Source organism: Triplophysa rosa, linkage group LG5 (genome assembly GCF_024868665.1).
Source record: "Triplophysa rosa linkage group LG5, Trosa_1v2, whole genome shotgun sequence".
NCBI classification, from domain to species: domain Eukaryota; kingdom Metazoa; phylum Chordata; class Actinopteri; order Cypriniformes; family Nemacheilidae; genus Triplophysa; species Triplophysa rosa.
Window position 1 is genome coordinate 2,063,257 of NC_079894.1, and position 20,911 is coordinate 2,084,167.

The 20,911-nt window shown below is 40.8% G+C and overlaps 4 protein-coding genes across 6 annotated transcripts; 2 read left to right on the forward strand and 2 right to left on the reverse strand.

Moving 5' to 3' along the window:
* The first annotated feature begins 2,140 nt into the window (after positions 1-2,140).
* tpgs1 (tubulin polyglutamylase complex subunit 1) lies at positions 2,141-4,216 on the forward strand. The gene is made up of 2 exons (XM_057333090.1): positions 2,141-2,514; positions 2,912-4,216. Exons 1-2 carry the CDS (start codon positions 2,246-2,248, stop codon positions 3,456-3,458), a joined length of 816 nt encoding a protein of 271 aa, XP_057189073.1. The 5' UTR covers positions 2,141-2,245; the 3' UTR covers positions 3,459-4,216.
* A 115-nt stretch (positions 4,217-4,331) lies between these two features.
* plekhj1 (pleckstrin homology domain containing, family J member 1) lies at positions 4,332-7,756 on the reverse strand. Its single transcript, XM_057333096.1, has 6 exons — positions 7,444-7,756; positions 7,184-7,251; positions 5,939-6,005; positions 5,611-5,701; positions 5,457-5,520; positions 4,332-5,368 (listed from the first exon to the last, which is right to left on the reverse strand). Exons 1-6 carry the CDS (start codon positions 7,535-7,537, stop codon positions 5,282-5,284), a joined length of 471 nt encoding a protein of 156 aa, XP_057189079.1. The 5' UTR covers positions 7,538-7,756; the 3' UTR covers positions 4,332-5,281.
* A 712-nt stretch (positions 7,757-8,468) lies between these two features.
* Positions 8,469-11,103, forward strand: sf3a2 (splicing factor 3a, subunit 2). Of its 3 annotated transcripts, none has more exons than XM_057333086.1 (8): positions 8,469-8,558; positions 9,123-9,346; positions 9,421-9,467; positions 9,552-9,661; positions 9,885-9,934; positions 10,054-10,194; positions 10,292-10,360; positions 10,544-11,103. In XM_057333086.1, the coding sequence occupies exons 2-8, from the start codon at positions 9,149-9,151 to the stop codon at positions 10,817-10,819; spliced, it is 891 nt and encodes a 296-aa protein (XP_057189069.1). In that variant the 5' UTR covers positions 8,469-8,558; positions 9,123-9,148; the 3' UTR covers positions 10,820-11,103. The 3 variants fall into 3 exon arrangements, with proteins under 3 accessions (XP_057189069.1, XP_057189072.1, XP_057189070.1); XM_057333089.1 differs by having other exon boundaries at positions 8,484-8,541; XM_057333087.1 differs by having other exon boundaries at positions 8,542-8,656.
* Positions 11,104-11,231: 128 nt separating this feature from the next.
* LOC130553881 (uncharacterized) lies at positions 11,232-17,338 on the reverse strand. Its single transcript, XM_057333091.1, has 7 exons — positions 17,248-17,338; positions 16,619-16,731; positions 14,988-15,016; positions 14,847-14,910; positions 13,146-13,280; positions 12,979-13,073; positions 11,232-12,845 (listed from the first exon to the last, which is right to left on the reverse strand). The coding sequence occupies exons 2-7, from the start codon at positions 16,722-16,724 to the stop codon at positions 12,507-12,509; spliced, it is 768 nt and encodes a 255-aa protein (XP_057189074.1). The 5' UTR covers positions 16,725-16,731; positions 17,248-17,338; the 3' UTR covers positions 11,232-12,506.
* Between the last annotated feature and the right edge of the window lie 3,573 nt (positions 17,339-20,911).

A 20,911-nucleotide genomic window follows, 5' to 3' on the forward strand; every position in this document is an offset into this window, starting at 1 on the left:
AAATTAACCCAGAACGAGCTGCATATATATCTGAATATGTAAACATAACATTTCAAGGGAAAAGACTCTTGATGTAAGTCACATTAACTAATAACTGGTGATATGCTTTAGTTCTTTTGTATAGGCTTCGGCATGATACTGGGTTGGTTGCGAGGTCCGTGCACCTTCGGATAATTAATTTATTCGTTTATGTTTTCAAAACGGAAAAACAAATAAACTGATCATTTTTTACATATTCCACCGTATTGATGAGCATAAAAACAAATCTGAGACATTATGATATCTTTTAGTTACTCTTTATAGCTGTCTAGGCTTATGAGGTTAAGAGTCTAAAGATATTAATAAAGAGACGACACACACAAGCTGTTTCACCACACGCTGTGTTTCTTATTCGTCTTCCCCGTAGGGCTCCCGCATACATGAATACAGAGCACCACCTAGTGGTAAGAACCAACATACATCACAGACATATTTTTGGTTTGTTTTCCTCGATATTTCTTTAAATGTATCAAATAAATATACAATAAAACCAAAAAAATAAAGTATTTTTTATTAACGAAGCACATTTTAGTCCACTGACTGCACGTCCAGCCGCAGCCTCTGGCGGCCAGTGGCGGTATTGCACATAAGGGCGTCTCAAGCACAAGACCGCTCTCTTCAATAACAGTTTTCAGTGGCGTGTGCCAAGCATATGTAAATATGTAGGTAGTAATTTCTGTGCAATGTAGCAGCATGTACAGGTACTGAAAGAATGCACATATGTACGCGCGCGCGCGTCAGTGCTCGTGTCAGCAGGAGGGATTTAACAACAGCCCCCGTTTAAATTCATAGTGAGAGAAGCTCGTTTCGCACTTTAATGTGATAGAAATGTGCACTTTAGTTTGCACTGTTCATAAAAATGTTAAACAAAAGACAAAACCTTTCTACATAGGCTACAACTCTACACGCACGATAGCTGCGAAGCCGTCTAAAATTACAACAGAAAAAGCCATTTGAAGTTGTACTCTACGTACATAGTAAACCATTGAAATATGTTTAGAAATCCATCCATGTAGATACCGTTACAGATGCCTTAGGAATGGCTTTCAAAGACACTCTTAACTCCATGGGCATTAGTCAACATGTGTCAGGACCCACTCACCTTCGTAATCATACTTTAGATTTAATACTGTCTTACGGTATAAATGTGGACGACGTTAAAATCCTTCAGCAGAGTGAAGACATTTCGGATCATTATCTGGTATTATGTTTGCTTCACTGGCCTACGGCTGCAAATAAAACTCATTGTTACAAATATGGTAGAACAATAACTTCAACTACCAAAGATGCGTTTCTCGATAATCTGCCCGAATTGTCTCAAATCATGAGAAATAACGTTGAAGATCTAATTTAATACCGTTTTAATTATGACTTTCAATCTCATAATTATGACTTTCAATCTCATAATTATGACTCTCAATCTCATAATTTCGATTTTTTTTTATGAGATTGTATGTCATAATTATGACTTTTTAGGAGCCTGGTTTTTATCACGTGGCGGAATTGGGCTTCCATATTAAGACATCTAGAAGATGTCTGTAAGATGTTAATATTCATAAACTGACCTTTCAAAGACGTTTATAAGATGTTTTTACTCAGCAGATGTTTTCAGGTCTTCAGATCTTTAGCTTAACTGTTATCTGGGACCACATTATAAATAAGTAATTTTGTGCAAATGATAACGCCAATCAATTTCAAGTCATCCCCCATGCGCGACACGGCAATGCCGGGCGGTACCGCTGGCTAAACCATCCACAACGGTCTGGGGGGAATAGTGAACCAGGCGACATCAAAGTACCGCGAGAGCAAACTCCTGGGTATGGTTTTTAATCGCTCTCGCGATACCTTGATGTCATCCGCCTGTCTTGCGGCGCTGCATGAAGGTGAACGAACCTAATGTAAAAGACATTGCAGACGGATTCTCCTTTTTGCCACATTTTTTGGAACCGATACAATAGAAACCATAGGTCTTAGTGTACACATTTGGAATTTTGTGGAATTTTGAATCGCTCTCGCAATATTTTGATGTCATGTGACATAATCGGTGTGCGCAGCAGCGCATAAAGACGCATTTGCGCATGCTTATCAGCTGACCCGAGTCATGTGTCCATAGCAACCGTCTCTTTCGTAGAGGCGTTTAACCGAACCACGATGTTTTAGTTGGCAAAAGGGGTCATTTAAAGGCAGAACCAGACGAAAGGAACCGATGGCGGAGAAGCGCAGGTCCGGTCCCGTGATGTCCGATCCGAAAGCAGCCAAATGCGAGACGGACCACGAGTTTCTATCTCAATCCGGGGTCAGCGCGCTGCTCAGAGGGGCTCTGCTGAAACTGGTCGAGTCCAGATCCGAGGACCCCATCGGCTTTCTGGCCGAACATTTCGGTCATTTGTCGTCGGAGGTGGATGATGGAGGTTCGGAGAATCTGACCGTGAGCAGATCGCTGTGGCACCTGAGTCTGTCCCATCACTCGCAGAGGTCCTAACACTTCTTTACTATATTGATGGCTGTGCAGCCATTTCAAAACCTTTGTTTTCACCTTTTTCTTTATAATTGTACATGTCGTATATGAATTAGTACAAGATTGTGATTACCTCACGTCATGTGTAACCTGTATGACTTTCTTCTGCAGAACACCAAAGAAGATATTTGGAAGAATGTTGATAATCGAACAACATTGAACCCCATTGACTTCCATTGTATGAACACAAAACCACCGAGACATTTCTCGAAATATCTTCTTTTGTGCTTTACTGAAGAAAGACTCGCATACAGGTTTACAGCCACATCGGTTAAAACAACATCAACAACGACAGAAATATATATGCATTTAAAATATATGAAATGAACTGTTTCTATCTTTAACGTGATACAGATCTGCATTCAACAATAACGTCCGAGTGGCGTATGAGCTTCTGACGCAGAGCGCCCCCCGTCGCCGCCGCACCGGAGGGGTCCGTGGGGTCGTGTACACGGAGGTGCTCCGGTGCCTGTGCAGTGAGGGCGGGCTCTCCGGTGCCAGCGCCGCACCCCTCCTGCAATGCATCCAGTGTCACGATTACGAGGCCGTGCCCTTCGAGCTGTTCCGGCAGGGTGTGCTCACATGCTCCGTGTTCGCAGACTACATCCGTAAGTCTCAGTGCCTGTACGCGGCGGTGGCCAGAGCTCCGGACAGACCCGCGGAGAGAGCGCTGTGCCAGGCCGTGCTCGCCACCCTCCAGGAGGCGCTCGAGACGGCCGACGGGCCCGACGTGGCACGTTACCTGGAGGCCAGCGCTAAGATCTCGCCCGCCAAGCTGGCGCAGGCCATGGCAGAGGCTCGGCCCCCTTCACAACAGCAGGAGGGTCCCACCATGGACGCTCAGGAGTTTGAAGATGCTGCAGCTGCACTCTTCATAGCTCGGGTGCGAAAGGTCACTTGAAGGCCTTCGCTTGCATGGAGAGAGCTTTTGAAGACTAGCCTAAACGTTCTGGAATTTACGACATCATCACGTGAGTTACTGGATTCGGGATTGTGCAGTCGGAATTTGAACACGGTCCAGTCTGCGGCTCATTCTGGTGACAGAGAACATCAGGCTGACATGAGAAGTGATGCAGTGCTCTGGTGCCGGGACGGAAATCACGCTTTAACCTCAGCTTCATTTACTGTTTGTGAACTTTGAGAGTTGTGAAGAGGGAAATGAAAGTGAAAATTTTGTTTGGCCGTTTCTTTTCACCTTCATAACTTTTGCTTTAGCTTGTCTGAATGAATTGAATCCAGGTTCAGTATTATTAAAGCTTAAAGGGACACTTCACCCAAAAATGAAAATTCTGTCATCATTTACTCTCCTTCGAGTTGTTCCAAATCTGTATAAATGTCTTTGTTCTGATGAACACAGAGAAAGATATTTGGAAGAATGCGTATAACCAGACAGATTTTGACTCCCATAGTAGGAAAAATTCAATGGTAGTGTATAGTGCCCCAGATCGGTTTGCTGTCCTACATTCTTCAAAATATCTTCTTTTGTGTTCAACAGAACAAAAAAATTATAATGGGCGAAAAACAAGCTTTATAACACGCCTCATAGTCGAGCAAACTTTATTAAATGTGCTTTATTTTACACTCTAAATGAAATCACTATAAGATCTAGATATTTACGCGCTGTATATACTAAATGGAACCTCAAAACTGATGAGAATGATTCTGTCCCAGAATTTGTTTTGATTGAGTTATAAGTGTCGTTTGTGTGTAGTGTTCTTCTGGACCGGTGTTGAAGCAACGTGTGTATGTAGCATTAAAGAAATCAAAAGAATCCTTTAAGAGGAATATATCGTTTTTATTAAGAAAATAAGATCATTTTCAGATCGTGACATTGGGAACAAGCAATTGCTGAAGGCTTTTGCCGCACGAAAGTTCAAACAAAACATTCATAATATCCTGAAATAACAGCTGCATTATTAAAGTTATGGAAAACGTGCATTAAACCCACGATTACATAATAAAAGTCATCTCCTCATATTTTGCTGTTGAGTGCCCTTCATGTGCACAAGACTCCGACCAGTTAAACCAAACCCATCTGAACACAACATGTTCTTTTGATAAAGGAGTAAGTGTACATTTCAACTCATTCGGCATACTTTCATCTGCTTCTTTACCACACACCACAAATTCATCATCTAATTCTGACAAATATGAAATCACTAGGTTTAAAACTGTGTGTTTGTGTAATTGTCACAACCAAATGTCCAGCTCGTAATTCACCTCAAAATCAATTAGAAAAGAAAAATGAAAATAATGAGAATACTCAGTCATTATAGTAATGAGATGTGATTCATTATCATAAAGATGACATCGTGTGCTCTTAAAAACACATTTGTTTTAAATCTATTAGACACATTTTCCCTTTGATTGTGATGTGAAATGAGAGCTGGTCAGCTCATGCAGCACGAGAGGCAAAAGAAATGTTTAACAAATAGTGCCCTGAATATAGACCCCGACTCGCATCATTACTGAACACTACACAGTTTAGTGCACTTAAACGAGAAAGATGATGTTGATGATAATGTGCTAAAGCTGTAAGCATGTCCACACAAAACGAATGAAATCAAATTCCTTTTAGCTTCCGAGAGAAATCGGCCCATTTTATCCCGCTCGCCTTGACACCAAAATAATACAACTATTGCAACTGGCTCAACACAGCAGACGCTCATTACAGTGATGTCATCTCTATGAACGTACAGTGATCTACAGACGAATGTGACGCGTTCACGGAAGCGGTGGAGGCAGAGGAGGAAGACCAGTGTTGACCTGAAAGCGTGTCTCATCTGAAATCCCGTACTGCTCCAGAGGGTCCTGATCAACCGAACGTGACACACACGTTACTCATCTTGAGCTGATATAGCACAGGTGTTTTTGTAATGATCAATGCTAGCAGTCTCACCTTGCCAGTCAATCGATGGATTTCAGTGCGGTAGAATATGAGGTTTTTGCGCATGAATTCGTAACTGTAAAGCAGAGGACAGATTTCAGTTATGAGCTTTGTGTATGAATATGAGATGCAGAGGCGGCGGTGCGTGTGCGTGAGTGTCCATCACCTGGATTTCATGATGGCGTCTATCCACTCCACGCACTGCATCCGAGAATCACATTCAAACAAATACTTCCGCTCCGCCTCATCTAGAAACACTGAAAAACGTGACGCAGAAAACACTCGTCATCTTTTTCTTTTAAAGGCCCATCCAAATAGAGTGAATCTTGACCAATGCTGAATGATTATGTGTAAATATCACCGTATACTCTGTTTTTTTCCAGGAAAAGTGTAAATGCAATGTACAAAGAGCAAGAACTTTAGTCGGAGGACGGACAACGATTCATGAACATTCAAGATAACAATTTCTAGGTAAGATCATTTCCACCACTTACCAACAGAGAAAACAAGCTCGTCTTCTCTCTCCACCCGACACTGCTCCAACAGAAGAGCACCCATGGGCTGAAAACACACAACATGTCAACATGAATAAAATGACACGGATCAGACCCTCGTGCACTCTAAAACCCCCTTTGAAGGGCACTTTGAATTGAGAACAAACTGGATCCCGTTGGAAGTGGAATGACCCTTCAGAACGAAGGACTTCGAGGGAAACGACAACCAATTCACTCCCACGATCCTGAAGATGGCACAGAAGCGTGTTCCGACGAAACGTTGTTTGGTACCCCATACACTTCATCCCTTCAAAGTTCTTACTCTGGAGGGTGCACCCTCGGAAGGGATCAGGGCTCTTAAGAAAGGAACGTAGGGCCTGATTCAGATCAGACTCCCTGCGTTCCAATTCGCCTACTAATACTAGCCCTAATAGTAGGTAGTGTTTTGAGTTGGAATAGTAGGTACTTTTGAGTGCACGGCAAAAGAGATTGACCGCACTGGGACATACTAACAGGAAGCGGAAGTGGCCGTTGTTGCCTAGGTTTTCAAACTGAGGACCCTCAGGGGTCCTCCAGAAGGTTCTAAGGTGTCCCCAGAATTTTTTGTTGAGAAAAAAGTGTTTATATCTAAGTGTTCATGTCGTCTTTATTTGCTTCATGCATACTATTTAGAATGTTCTTCATAAAGCTGTCATGAAAAAACTGTGAAAGTCAAAATCAATTTAAAAATTCTCCTCTTTCAGTTTATACATTCAACATTCCTCTAACTGTACATTGCTTTTAGAATATCACACTTATTTATCAAACATGTTTCTTTATACCGTACATACAAAAATAGTTGGATATGTATTTTCGGATGAGGGTCCTTCACATAAGGTTCATCATATTTGGAGGTCTTGACATCATCATAAACTTTGAAAACCCCTGGCCTAGACGACATTGTGGCCATTAACTGTCACACACATCAAAATACAGCTCTTCTTTCCATTAAGGTATTTATTCATTCATTCATTATTTCCTATGTTATGTTTACTGTATACTTACGTTTGTTCATTTAGTGACGCAGTGGAGCGTCACTAAACTCCGCCTACTCGCGGTACTACCGGAAGTAGTAGTAGACAATTCGGGAATCTTTGGAATACTATTTTCAACATACTACGATTTGGGACATACTAATTCGGCTCTCGAATACGATTAGGACGGATAGTATGCTGATTGGTCCGCAGGGACTGTGACGAAACTCACCTCCTCCTCATCGGTCCGAAAGTAAAACAGGAAGTTGACGATCAGTTTCACCAGACGCCTCTTCACCACTGAAATAAAAGAAACTTTATAAGCCTCCTTCCCACTATAAACACTTTACTGATCATCACAATACGATCACTGTAGTTGTGTTGGTGTCAGCCGTGATGATGACTGATAACATTACGCGTGCTAGAAACCCACAGCGATGAAACACGCAACGGTCGATTGTTAGTGACGCGGATGAGGTGATCGGCTCTTACCGTCTCCTCTCTTCGGGCCTCTCATGCCCAGCTCGGCCGATCTCTCTGACGGCTGGCGGCTCAGGAACACCAGCTCTTTCTCGTTAAATCTCATGTTTGGCTCTTAAAACACGAACTCGTCGTTAGATCTCATCGTAACAGCAGTTCCGTGTCGTTGAAGCGCATCTGACAGCATCAGACGCTCCTCTGACGTGTTCAATAAAGTCCTCTGCTCGTGTTTGGATCGCACACTGAACTGAATTAAGTTAATATGTGACTTACACAACACAAACACACCGTGTGAGCAGGAACTGAACTCCTCCCGTCGCCAGAGGGCGCGCATGTAACACCTTTTCAACTCCCCAAAATATTTCAACGCTTTTCTTTTTCTATTTTATGTCATGTTGTGCATTTGCTTTATCTATATAGTTAAATTGCTCAAATATACCTTTGCACTTTTCTAAGACGAAATCTTTCTCTAGAGTGGCCTGTTTAATAACAGTGTTTTTTTTAAGTTCACCAACACATATGTTTGTAAGAAAAAACCCAAATATATACAATATACAAAATGAGATGACTAGGTTTTTAAAAATGTTCAAAAATCATGTTTTTTTATTATGCTATCATGTTTTTCTTGTGATTATTTTGGTTTTTGTTTAGTTATTATGGCTTAAATTAAAACAAACCAACTGCAGTTTGATTGATATTAATTGGAATGCACAATAAAAAAAACATGATTTTTGATTTTTTTTCAAAACGAAGTTATCTCATTCGTATGCTGTATAGCGATTCAACGTTTATCAATAAAGTTGCGCGTGTCAAAAATAACGGCAAGGAATAGAGAGTTTATTTCTTTATTTTAAAAGAACAGAGTTGATTAAGAGAATTTAGAAGATCTAAATATTATTACTAAGAAAATGTTTCATTTATGTAATATATATATATATTTCTTTGGGGAAAATGGCAAATTGTGGTTCACACTCCAACACAGTAGGTGGCGATAATGCACCTTTACGTTGGTCCACCCGCCATAAAACCGAAAAAAGAAGAAGATGAAACAACAGGAACCGGAAGTGCATTGTTTTCGCGTTTGCGCACTGGTGTAACAACGGCGGCGGCGTGAGTTGGACGTTGCGGTATAAATGTTTTAAAATGAATTTTTGCGAACTAAATCTGACTTGTTTTTAGAAATAAGTAGCACATTAGACCCGTTACATTTAACGTAACTCACAAGGTTTGTTTTGTGAGGTTTTATTGATCTGTAAGCGTTCAATGAATCTTAACGACTGTTTAGACTCTCTATTTTTAACACTGTTATATTTTTCTTTGTATATATCTAACATCATATTTATTTACTTTAAGCCGTTTTTGGGTGAAGTTAATAGTTGTATGGCAATTAATAGTAAACATGAAAGAGTGTTCATTCTCCGGTTTTGTGACATTTGACTTGCAGGCAAAGTTTCTTGCGATTTTCTAATATTGTGTTTTTATTCTGCTTGTTTTAACTGTAAAGCTTTAATGTGTAAATACGCTTTGCTTCACGATCCCTTAACCTGAGCGAACGTGATTTTTGGATGACTTGTTTTTGCAGTAATTGTGGAAGTTGACTGTCACACACTACATCCAAGTCTGGTCTTTAAAGGATTCAAACGAAACTTCGTTATAAAAGTCAAATGTGTTTCTGTGTTCTGTGACTCCAGGAGTATCGTTGTGAGGATCTGTCATCATGGATTTCCAGCACAGAGCTGGAGGGAAAACGGGCAGCGGTGGCGTCGCGTCCTCCTCCGAGAGCAACCGAGACCGACGCGAGCGTCTGCGGCAGCTCGCCCTCGAGACCATAGACATCAATAAAGATCCTTACTTTATGAAAAACCACCTGGGCTCATATGAGTGTAAACTGTGTCTCACGCTTCACAACAATGAGGTAAGAGCTTGGACCGATGATCACCTATGAACATGAGTGTCATATGTTCATCTTCACATGTTTGTCTCCTCTAGGGCAGTTATCTGGCTCACACACAGGGCAAGAAGCACCAGACCAACCTGTAAGTCAAGCGCTTCACTCATTTGTCGGTGGGGGATCTGCGTTGGAGGGGTACTCACCTGGTATCTGTACTCTTTTGTTTCAGAGCGAGACGAGCCGCGAAAGAGGCAAAGGAATCGCCGGCGCAGCCCGCCCCAGAGAAAGTGAAGGTTGAAGTGAAGAAATTTGTCAAGATCGGCCGACCAGGTTATAAAGGTGTGAGATTACTGGGCCTCGTGCGGAACATGTCCTGTGTTTAAATCATTGATAGAACCATTCTGACATATACACACGTGTATTTGACTAATGATTTATCCCGTTTCATAAAGAAAAGTCAGTCTTTGTGTTTTTATCTATAAAAGGTTTCAATTTGCCTTTTAAATTCACCCTGTACATCATGTAGTAACACATTTTCTAAATGCGTTTTTCTTACTCATAGTTACGAAGCAGAGGGATTCAGAAAGCGGGCAGCAGAGCTTGCTCTTCCAGGTAACCTTTTTCCTAGGCTCCTCGCAAACGTTGGGGATCAGGTCCATTCATCTGTCTGCAACGTTGATGATTTTCTTTGATAGTTTTGACGATTCTCGAACTCTTTCTCTGTTATTCAGATTGACTATCCAGAGGTAGCAGAAGGTATCGGACCGAGGCATCGGTTTATGTCGGCATACGAGCAGAGAATCGAACCCCCAGACCGTCGCTGGCAGTACCTCCTGTTTGCTGCTGAACCCTACGAAACCATCTCGTTCAAGGTCTGTCGTGTGTCAATATGCTTTAGAAGGGATGTGAAGCTCAAACACCTTTGGTTTACATGACGTGAACGAATTTCATCTCTTGTTTTGTTTTCAGGTCCCCAGTCGTGAGATTGACAAAGCAGAGACTCGTTTTTGGACTCACTGGAATAGGGAAACAAAACAAGTGAGAGAAATGTTTTCATGATGGCATCTTGCCAATGTTCACTTTAAATGTGCTATCTACTCTGTACTGTCTACTCTGAATGTAGATGCTTGTGTACATGTGTGTTTTTTGATGATGAGTTTTGGAATCGCAGCTATCGTTTATGTGACCTCCTTGTTTTTAACACAGTCTCTTCTTCTCCAGTTCTTTCTGCAGTTTCACTTTAAGATGGAGAAATCTCTGACCGCTGCGCCGGGTCAAGCGGTGTCCATTGGCATCAAGCGTCCACCATCACTCATCACTGGAATGGGGCCGCGCCCTGCCGGTGACTCCATGCTGCCTCCTCCACCCGGTGGCATCCCAGGAATGCCCCCTTTGCCACCTGGTGCCCAGATGCACCCACAAATGCCTCCACCGGGTGCCCTTCCACCCCACCTGAGGCACCACTTCCATACAGGTGGACAACCCGGAATGCAATAACTGAACATCCAGGAGATTTTCTCGAAGATTTTATTTTTACTTTTATCTCTCTAGACGCCATGGACACGTTTGTAAACCAGCACCCTCATGTGTTTCATCTTCTGAATGTGTTATTGATAACGCCCTAAATGTGTACAACCGTCGAAAGATTTCATTTGGTTTGTGTAGGGTGTCCGAATGTGTTTCTTATGACATAAAAATCTGTGAATCTCACTGCAATCCCGCCCCACCAAACCATGTCCAATTGATATTTTTGTGTTTTTAGTATTAAAAGGAAAAAAGTTGTCGCTTGTTGCATTTCTGTTCTTAAAAAGTAGGTTTTGCATTCAGGTTTGTTAAATGAGTACAGTGTCCCAGCATAATGTATTTATTTCTGTGCCTCACATAAACCAACTGCTAATGACAGCGATATTTGAAAGCAAACAAGAATTGTTTTTACAATTTTGTTAGTTTTGTTATTTAAAGGGATTTGAAATGGTGCTTGGTCATTGCAAACGCTTGGTTTACTAATAAATATTATAATGGATTTATTGGCAGAACAAACCGCTAAAGTTGTTATTAACTTCAATGAGTTAAAACAAAGGTTTATTTATTTTCCACAGTACAACTTTAATTTTCATGTTCAAATATTTTCAAAAGAGATTAAAATAACTTTCTCACTCCTTTAACTTATAAATGCCACCTGACTGTAACTACAGCGATCTGAAGAGTTTGGGTCCAAAAAGAGAACTCCGTTTTTAACATTTTTCAAAAAACATGTTTTTATGACGTATTCATGTTTTATTGTGTTAGTTAGCTGTATTTTCGGAGTTAATATGGCTTAACTCAAAACAAAACGGCAGTTTGATTGATATTAATTGGAATACAATATAAAAACCATGATTTTTGGAACCAGACTCTTCATCTAAAGATTAATATACACTAGACTAATTAACAATCTTTTGCATTCAGTTTTCATTTTAAAAGTGCTGAAGATGGATGAGTTTCATTTCTGAGAAGTCTCTGAAAGTTACAAGAGCAAAAAATTAAAGGACCATTATCATATAATATAAGAAGGTCAAGAAATGAAATGAAGCCCGATTATAAAGTGATATTCAGTTGTTTGTATAGACGGTTTCATCTTAACAACATAAACCTTAATGCGCATGCGCACTTTTGTGACCCCCAACTGAACCTCCGGTACATTCACAAACAATAGAGCGCCTGTAGATTATTTCTGATAACAATCAAAAGAAACCCAGAAGAAGCGTCACTCGTCTAAACTTGTCTCTCGAATATTTTGACTTTAGACTGCGATACCAAGCTCAACCGCTAGTACCATACGCTTTCTTTAAGTGCGACCGAACTACTGGAACCAATCAACAAATAGTTTTTTTAACTAAATGATCATACAACAAAATCCAACAAATCATGTATTTAATAAAATTATAATACTACAAATTAATATGAACATCAATTAAATCTAATATAAATTGCTATATTATTAGACTAGCCAAACACAAACCGGAAGTTAACTGGGGGTCAGGCGCGCGCGCGTCCAATGAAACGGTCTATAGGCCTACGTGAAAGAATCTCAAAAATAAGTCTCTGGCAGGAGATTTTATGGGCAAAACTCATCAGAAAGCATTTCAACTTCAAGAACGATGTCAACAGGCCAGATCTCATTTCTTATTTGCCATGATTCTTCTCACGGTCCTTTCTTGTGTTTTTGTTTGCTGTCCTTCACTGGTTTCTTTGTTTTCTCCGTCTTCTCCACTTCTTGCTCTTCCTCTGTTATTTTCTTCCTGACTTTCTCTCTCGTCCTCTTCATTCTCTCTTTCATCTCACCCACGTCGCGCCTTCCTCTCCTCTCGCTGAATTTAGTCTCTCTCTTCTTCAGGAGTCTCAGGTTTGGAACGGTCCGGTGTCTGAAGCCCCTGGACGCTCTCTCTTGAGATGCCCTCTTGGATTTACGTTTGCTAGTGCCTTCGTCGTCATCATCGTCATCGACCCACCAGAAGAACGTGTCCCATAAAGACATCTCGGGCTGAGAACATCACGTGAAAGGCATTCATCAGCTCAAAACATTCTGATGTTATTTACTTGAAACAGAACCAGAAAGAAAGTCACAAAGATCGTGAAGGTCAGTGAATAATGGAGATGCTCTCTCTCTCTCTCACCTCATGTGTTGGTAGTTTTGCTTTCCTGATGAAAGTGTGTCTCTCACTCACAGCCGTGAACTCTTCAGCGACATCTTTACGGCCCCTGAGAGCCTCTGTGTGCAGAAAACATTTCATTTGACTTTGAGAGTTTGTTTCAGGAGGTTAAACAGATTAAAGGAACTTGCCGTTAATTCTCTGTAGACCGCAGGTGAGCACCAGGATGGTTATGGCGATGATCAGACATCTGTTGAGTGTCACACCCTCCCACGGCGTCTCAATCTGAGCCAGATTCTGAATGGACAGTGCTTTACGCAATGACGCTGAAGAGATGGACAGAAGAATAGAGATGATTTTCATGTCGGATGTATAAAAAAGATTTAAAAATAGGCTTTGAGGAAACACTTTTTAAAATTCAGTTAACGTCACAATCTCAGTCTAGTCAACTTTATTTATATAGCGCTCTTTACCATTTTCATTGGTACACAGCACCTGTACATGAAACATATTGACTATAAACAAAACATTTATTGTTATATTATATATTTAATATCCCCATATTATATATTATTATATTATATTATTTATTATAACATTTATAGTTATACAAGTAAAAACAAAAAAGGTGAAGACAGACACGCACACACACGGATGCGCACACACGCGCACATACTGTACACAGAGAAGCACACATTTAAGATAAAGGAGAGAGAAACAAAGGTCAAATATTAAACAGACTATAAATTCCTATATGTAATATTAAATAAGTTAAGTAAAACTTTTAAGTTCTAATTGTAATTCTTTTACAAGTGTGCCTCGTAAGTACTGTATGTTACAACGGTGTACTGTATTCTTTTATAACAATAAAAATATACCGTATGTTTTTAAGAATGAAAAAAATTAAGGTTTATTTTGTTTGTATTTCATTTCCTGAGAAACATGTATTTTAATGAATGAAAAAATGAAAAAAGATATATAAACAAAACAATTTACGCCAAAAAACATTTTCAGAGGTTTGTATGAATGGTGTTGCCTTCATGAGCATCCCTAAATGTTTCTATTGATTGTAAAAGCTGTGTATGAGTCTCTTGACTGTCCTCACTGCAAACAGATGAATCTCATCAACATCAGACTGTAACTGCTGGACACCAGTCAAATGTACAGAAACGCTGAAAAAGCAAAGATTCTGGATGATCAGGACAAACAAGAAACCCTTAAACAACTGTGACACAACATCAAAACTGGCATTGATTGTGCAGGTCACATCATACACTATTAAGAATCGGGGGGGTGTAAACTTTTGACCTGGGCTGTTTTTAGGAATTCTGTTATTATTCTTTGGTGTGAACTTTTTCTTTCCTAAAATAAATTGTTCAGGGCAGGACTAAAGTAAACATAAATCTTAATTTTCAAAATTCCTCTTATTTTTCCCAAAATTTCAGCATTTTACAGATTCTGCACGGGGATGTACACTTTTGACTTATAAGAGTATAAGATATTGTTTAAACTATAATCTATTTCTGTTTTTATATATTTACATATATTATAAACCACTTTAAGTTGCACTAAATGCATCACACTTTATTTTAATTTATTATTATTATTATATATACAAGTACACTGTATATATATATATATATATTATTACTATAATTATCTTTCTTTTCGTTTGTATACATACTTGCACTATTTGTATGCAGCCCAGCTGCAAATGCTTTGGCAATACGAATATACATTTTCACCAGCGGTGCCAACATCAGGTACAGTTATTAAATGCCACCACAACAGCAGACAGAGCTAAAAGAATCTTAATAAACTAGAACTAAAAATGAGATAAAGGTCTAGAGATGAGCAGAAATGAGTTTGTGGCAGGTGAGCAGGTGACATACTTGCACTGGACACCGGGTGTTCTCGTGGGGTCATCTTCGGTACCTGCTGGAGCGCTGGAGCCTCCTGTCGGCGAAAAATGTTTATTATGTGAATAATTCACCAGTCCAGCGGTTTGATTGTGACACTGAGATCTCACTCACCTCTCGTGTTCTCCTCTGTGTGTACATCTCTACAACACAACAACAAACAGGTGAGAAAAACACTGAACACACGCGACAATAACAATACACATTTAACAATGCGATGCATTTCAAAGTAAGAAAGTTCAACATTCATTGTATGATTTTCGGGTCGTGTGTTGTGTGAAAGATGGTGTCACCAGTGTTGGGTGTAACTAGTTACTAAGTAATTAGTTACTGTAATTTAATTACTTTCCTCTTAAAAAGTAAAGTAAGGGATTACTATTATTTGTTCTGTAATTTAATTACAGTTACTTCTGATGTAATTGAACTAAATACTGTGTAATGTATACAATACTGGAATTGAAATTAAATTTCAAAGTCTTACTTTAAAACGCATGCATTAATGTTTCTATCTCACATTTGTAATACTTTAGTCAGTTAATAACGAGTACATTAGTTTTATGTCATTTATTTGAATGAATTAAGAGTCGTTTCATGTCTATCCTTGAATCGCTTAAAGTCCCAGTGAAATTAAAAATGACAATTCTTATTTTTTCATGAAATATTGCAGCGTTTATAGTAAACAGCTTATCAATGTGGGTCATTTTCTTTTTTAAATTCTTGTGCCCTCATAATCTTCAGTTAAAATCTGAAAATGCACTTCCGCCCTGAAATGACTATCCGTCTCAAATTACGTAAATTAGACAGCTTGGGCGGAGCATCCGTTAACTCCGCCCCTTCAACTGTCAGTCTGCTGCCAGCTTCATTTCAAAATCAATGCAACAGCACAAATGAAAGTGTGGGAACAAAAGATGCATTCTATCTAAAAGCGAATGCTCAACCAGACTTGCCTGAAACGCCTCGTGTAGCCACACCCCGGCGAATCTACGTTACTTCGTCACATGATTTGATTAAGACCGCCCAAATCAACACGTAGTTAAGGTGGGCGTAATTGTAAGTCTCATTGTATCGTCTGTCAGTACAATTGCTTTGGAACCTGATGTTCCGAATATGGTAAGAGGGGTTACATTTCCGTGAAATGCTTGCAGTATTTGACCAATCACCACGCACTGGTTAACTGGCCAATCACAGCACACCTCGCTTTTCAGAGCCATGAGCTTTGTCAAAAATCCGCGCGTTTCAGAGAGGCGGGGCAAAGAGGAGATACAAACATGCACGGTGTGTGGAAAATACAGCGTTTTTTAAACTTTAAATGGTGTATACACATTACATTACATCTAAAACAAACAATAATATTTGTTTTAGCCGTGCAATATGACTCCTTTAACTAATCAAGGTTGATATAGAAAGTAATTAGTAATGAGTAATTAAATACAATTTGGAGAGAGTAATTTGTGCAGTAATCTAATGACACTATTGAATATGTAATTAGTAACTAGTAATTCATTACTTTTTCAGAGTAATGTAACCAACACTGGGTATCACATTGCTCATGTTGGTCAAGGCCATTCAGATGTATTATTAGAAACACTGTTCACTTGAACACCACAAATACACTCCGTGCCTTCAGCTCTGATCTTTATTTAGCAGAGAGAAAGCTTTGTTTCAAAGACATCTTGACCTCTGCACTAATGTTTCGTAATGCAGGAATCATGTCTGTGCATTTATTATTTTCTCATGTTGAATACCTGCTCGGCCCCCCGTTCGAGCTGTTCTGAGGGGCTTTGGAGGAGAAACGTCTTTCAGCGGTTGACCGAGCTCGTCCTCAAATGTTTCAAATGTGCTTTCATCCATAACTCACCTGATGAAGAGATGACGTTTAATGACTGAGGTCAACGTTACAGGACACCACACTTCATTTCACATCACAGAAATAAACACACAAGAGGAGAAACGTATTTAAAAACCATTGACAACTTTCTCACAGTGTTCTTTAAGAAAATAATACCGTTCAGGGTTAAAACAGACACGTGGTAATTTTTTGAGAACGGAGACATGGTCGGAGAATAAGTTTTAAAAAGCTGTGATTTCCAGACCTGGAAAAGTCATGAAATTCTTTGGAAGTTATGGAAAAGGTCGGAAATGGACCTCTGTGTGTGTGTTCAGTATTTTTAAATCCAATTATACGAACAAAGATGTGGAAATATCTAAAGCATTAAAATCCCATCAAAGGCAAATATCTTGCGTCAACAAACCTCTTGTTTTGAACTCATGTGAGTTTCTCACAGTGTTCTGATAGCAACAACAGATGAAAAACACACACATGAGATGAACAAAAGTCTGGACGTGGACGTCACCGTGAAACACAAAGGCTTACCTGCATGGAGGTGAGGAAACGTGAGGACACACGGTCAGAGAGGACACAACCGTGTGAGAGCGCTCGCTCACACACACACACGCGCGCGCGCACGCACTCACGCACGCACGCGCACACATGACAGGTGCAGCAGAATAAAAAAACACAAACACACGCGAGTGTTGCAGGACGCTGATAATCCTGTAATGAAATGTGAGTCAAATGTCAACATCTGAAATATGATATGTTATATCTTAAACAGCTAAAGACATTTGACACATGTTCATGTAAAAACTTTGAGCTTTATGTTTCCGAATGTGCTGTTGTGTTATTTGGTGAAATTTGATTATGGTGATGACATCATCAAAAATAACATTTTCATAATGTACTGTTTACATTATAAAGCATCTTCGTATTACTATTATTACTATTATTGATATTATTTTGTTTGTCTTCTCTTTATGCTAATACAAAAAACCTTTAGAATCCTTTAGAACACAGAAATTGAATGAGATTTAATGGCTTTTCTTGTCGGGATGTGTTGCACTAATGTTTCTGTTCACACACACAGCAGGTGGCGCTGTGATCCCACGAAGCCCAGAATTGTGAAGCTCAGGTGGGTTTGTAAATGACCGTCAACATGCACGCATGAACAAACCTGACCTGAATTTGACTGTGACTTCTCTTCAATATCACTCAAACAAGATCTCCGTGTTAATCACATCCCTTACGAAAATTAACCAGGGTTTTTTGTGGTAAAACTGTAGTTGCCATGTGTTTTTGGTACATCTATTACTATTGGCAAAACGTCTCCGGTTACTGTCGTAACCTCGGCTCCCTGAGAGGAGGGAACCAGACATTGCGTGACACACTAGGGGAATCCCCTTCTCTAAACCTTACTGAAACCTTATTGAATAACGCTAGTGGAAATGAAAATGTAACTGGCCAATGTGGTCCAAGACAGCGCTTAGGGGCGTGGTCGCCACCCCTATATATTACACCGTCTGGAACACATAACCTCAAAATCTTACGACTGAACGTTACAGCGCGACGATCTGAGTACGCAACGTCTTGTTCCCGCCTCTCAGGGAGCCGAGGTTACGACAGTAACCGGAGACGTTCCCTTTCGAGAGAGGTCTCTCAACATTGCGTGGAGCGCTAGGGGAACCGTATAAAATAACGCCGCGAGAGCAGCAAAGAGCGGTCCCCAGCGCTCCCCCAACATAATCACAAGGCAAGTGTGAGGGAAACCCTCTCAGCCAATCAGCGTAGCCGCAAGCACGAGCATTAATCCCATTGCATGCCAGTGTACAACTCAGTGTTGGGGTGTATCGACTCAATAGGAACAGCTAAGAGAAGCGGTGAACTTTATCAGATAGGGGGAACCATTTTGTATAAACGGAAACGGCTAGCTGGCACTCGGCTAGAGTACTATTAGCACATACCCTACTGGTGACCTCGTGACAGGGAGAAAAATAAACGCAGTGCGCGATCTCCTCCGTCGCGAGCAGACCTCAGTAGCCCACGTGAACCTTCACAGATGAGCTCGAACCGAGACTGAGTCTGGAGAGCGTGATCATATGTTTACACCCTTGTGAACAAACATGCTTTATGCTCCCCACAGCAAGACGCTGCACTTGCGGCTGTTCGGCACATTTCACTAATGGGACAGAGACAAGCGGTAGTAACACAACGCGACGGCTCGCACAGGGCAGACACCTTATATAAGGGGTAAACTCGTATGTGGGAAACGGTTGAAGCAGCAAGCCAGGCTCTCAGCGCTAAGGGCAGAAACTGGCGCGGCTAGCTCTGTATCCAGCTGTCCTACAAGCATTACACAGAGCAACGGCAAACATGGGGTACCAGCTGGGTAGCAAACGCGGGCTCGAGCGGCTGCTGATAGAGCAGCACTGCCGCAAAATCCAGCCACGTGTCAAAATAACAGGGACGCGAATACATTCGCTCTCTGAATCAGTTCACATTCAGTCACATGAATCACAGAAAACGCCTACGACGAGGGGTTGTCTGGATTAAAACAAATATATGGCTCAGTTGGCGTACAATAACCCGTATGACGATCTGTGAACCACCGAAAGCACCTGATATAAGGGCCTGTCTGGATATGCCACACATATGATAGAACGCAAAAAGCGAGGACCTATTAGTAGTGAGGAGGCGCATAATAAGCGCGCAATGATGGGCAAGGTCCGGGACAGGATGGGGACTATCATTCGACTTGGGGCGAGAAAACATTGCGAAGCCGTAACTCTGGACGGCGGAGCCACATCCGACTTTCTGCCAACTGCAACTGCGACAAAACTGGATTGCATAACAGCGCGTAGTGCGGTAGTCAGTCACATTTCGTAGTAGTAGTCAAATCTATCGGCCATTCAAACAGAAGAATGATAGGGAACACGCGTCCTTGCGGTTGAGAAACACCCTGTTTCTGATAACAATCAAAAGAAACCGAGAAGAACCATTACTTGACTAAACTGGCCTCGCCAATATTTTGAATTTAGACTGCAATACCAAGCTCAACCGCTAGATGTCAATGTGCCATACAGTTTCTTTAAAGGCGCAGTTCTTGAAAATCAGCGGCCACTAGCGTTGTATTATAGTTTTGCAATGAATCTCTGAGTCATTTGCTCACCCCTCCCTTTCGAATTACGACGGTGGCCGCAACAGTAAAAAAAGATGTCGTCTCCTGAGACAGCGGATAGCAGAGATACAAGCAGGTAAGGCAATATATTAACGTCATTAATCATTTAACATGTATTCTATTGCGAAAGTTACTGTTACAATTCTATAATTAGATATATTTCTTGCGTGCTATCTAGTACACGCTGAGAGTAGTGAAGTAACTAAAGTTAGCTAATCGTAAATAGCAACGCTGTTCAAAGCGTTTGATCTGACAGCGACATAGGCAGTTAGGTGTAAGTTAGTAGACGTTTGTCTCCCCCTTTGTAAAGTCAGGAACAACCGGAGTACGTACCGCAGGGACGGAAAAACATTATTATTCGGAGGTTATATGGCCATTGGTATAAAATGCTAACGGTACCGTTTCAACAAAACAGTTGTTTGGTAAACATTGAAAAAGTGGAAACATTGAAAATGTTGAATTATCTTACCAGTCTAGCAGAAAACAGGCAACTTCGGCGTCGCCTAGAAAACATTTGTCTATCAACAGTGCCTTCCATCTGGTAATAGATACACCGATGTTTATCCTGGATTTCTGCCGCCGTTTGTCTCTAATTCGTCAGGCAGCATCACGTTTGCGCTTCTTTGACGACGGAGATACACGCTCTGTCGGCGCTTGTGCACAATACGCATGGTCCTCCATTTTATCAAAACTTCTAAGACAGAACAATCAATTGCTTCAGCTAGACGACGACTACTCCTCCTCCTCTCCGTACTACGACTTACTACTTTGTGCGTCTTCAACTCAGTGATGACGCAAGATGCGTCTAAAAACACACACGAAGACCAACATATACGAAACGCGCTCTGTAGAGCTGTTTGTCCGTTAGAGCTGACTGTACAAAACATGGCTGCGCAACATAACAAATCCCATGTAGATAGGCCCGCTCCCTATGTAGATACAACTGGTTTATTCTAAGGTAATACAAACATAACTTTTCATTACGTAAGGTTTTTATACACATCTAAAGACACAGTTTTGTGTGTT

Coding starts and splice junctions, on each gene's coding strand:
- tpgs1 (XM_057333090.1), top strand. CDS start 2,246: ATGGCGGAGAAGCGCAGGTCCGGTCCCGTGATGTCCGATCCGAAAGCA. Junction 2,515..2,911: donor CTGTCCCATCACTCGCAGAG/GTCCTAACACTT, acceptor AACGTGATACAG/ATCTGCATTCAACAATAACG.
- plekhj1 (XM_057333096.1), bottom strand. CDS start 7,537: ATGAGATTTAACGAGAAAGAGCTGGTGTTCCTGAGCCGCCAGCCGTCA. Junction 7,252..7,443: donor AGGCCCGAAGAGAGGAGACG/GTAAGAGCCGAT, acceptor CTTTTATTTCAG/TGGTGAAGAGGCGTCTGGTG. Junction 5,521..5,610: donor GACGCCATCATGAAATCCAG/GTGATGGACACT, acceptor TCTGCTTTACAG/TTACGAATTCATGCGCAAAA.
- sf3a2 (XM_057333086.1), top strand. CDS start 9,149: ATGGATTTCCAGCACAGAGCTGGAGGGAAAACGGGCAGCGGTGGCGTC. Junction 9,347..9,420: donor TCACGCTTCACAACAATGAG/GTAAGAGCTTGG, acceptor TGTCTCCTCTAG/GGCAGTTATCTGGCTCACAC. Junction 10,361..10,543: donor GGAATAGGGAAACAAAACAA/GTGAGAGAAATG, acceptor CTTCTTCTCCAG/TTCTTTCTGCAGTTTCACTT.
- LOC130553881 (XM_057333091.1), bottom strand. CDS start 16,724: ATGGATGAAAGCACATTTGAAACATTTGAGGACGAGCTCGGTCAACCG. Junction 13,281..14,846: donor ACACCCGGTGTCCAGTGCAA/GTATGTCACCTG, acceptor CCATCTCTTCAG/CGTCATTGCGTAAAGCACTG. Junction 13,074..13,145: donor CGGTCTACAGAGAATTAACG/GCAAGTTCCTTT, acceptor TTCTGCACACAG/AGGCTCTCAGGGGCCGTAAA.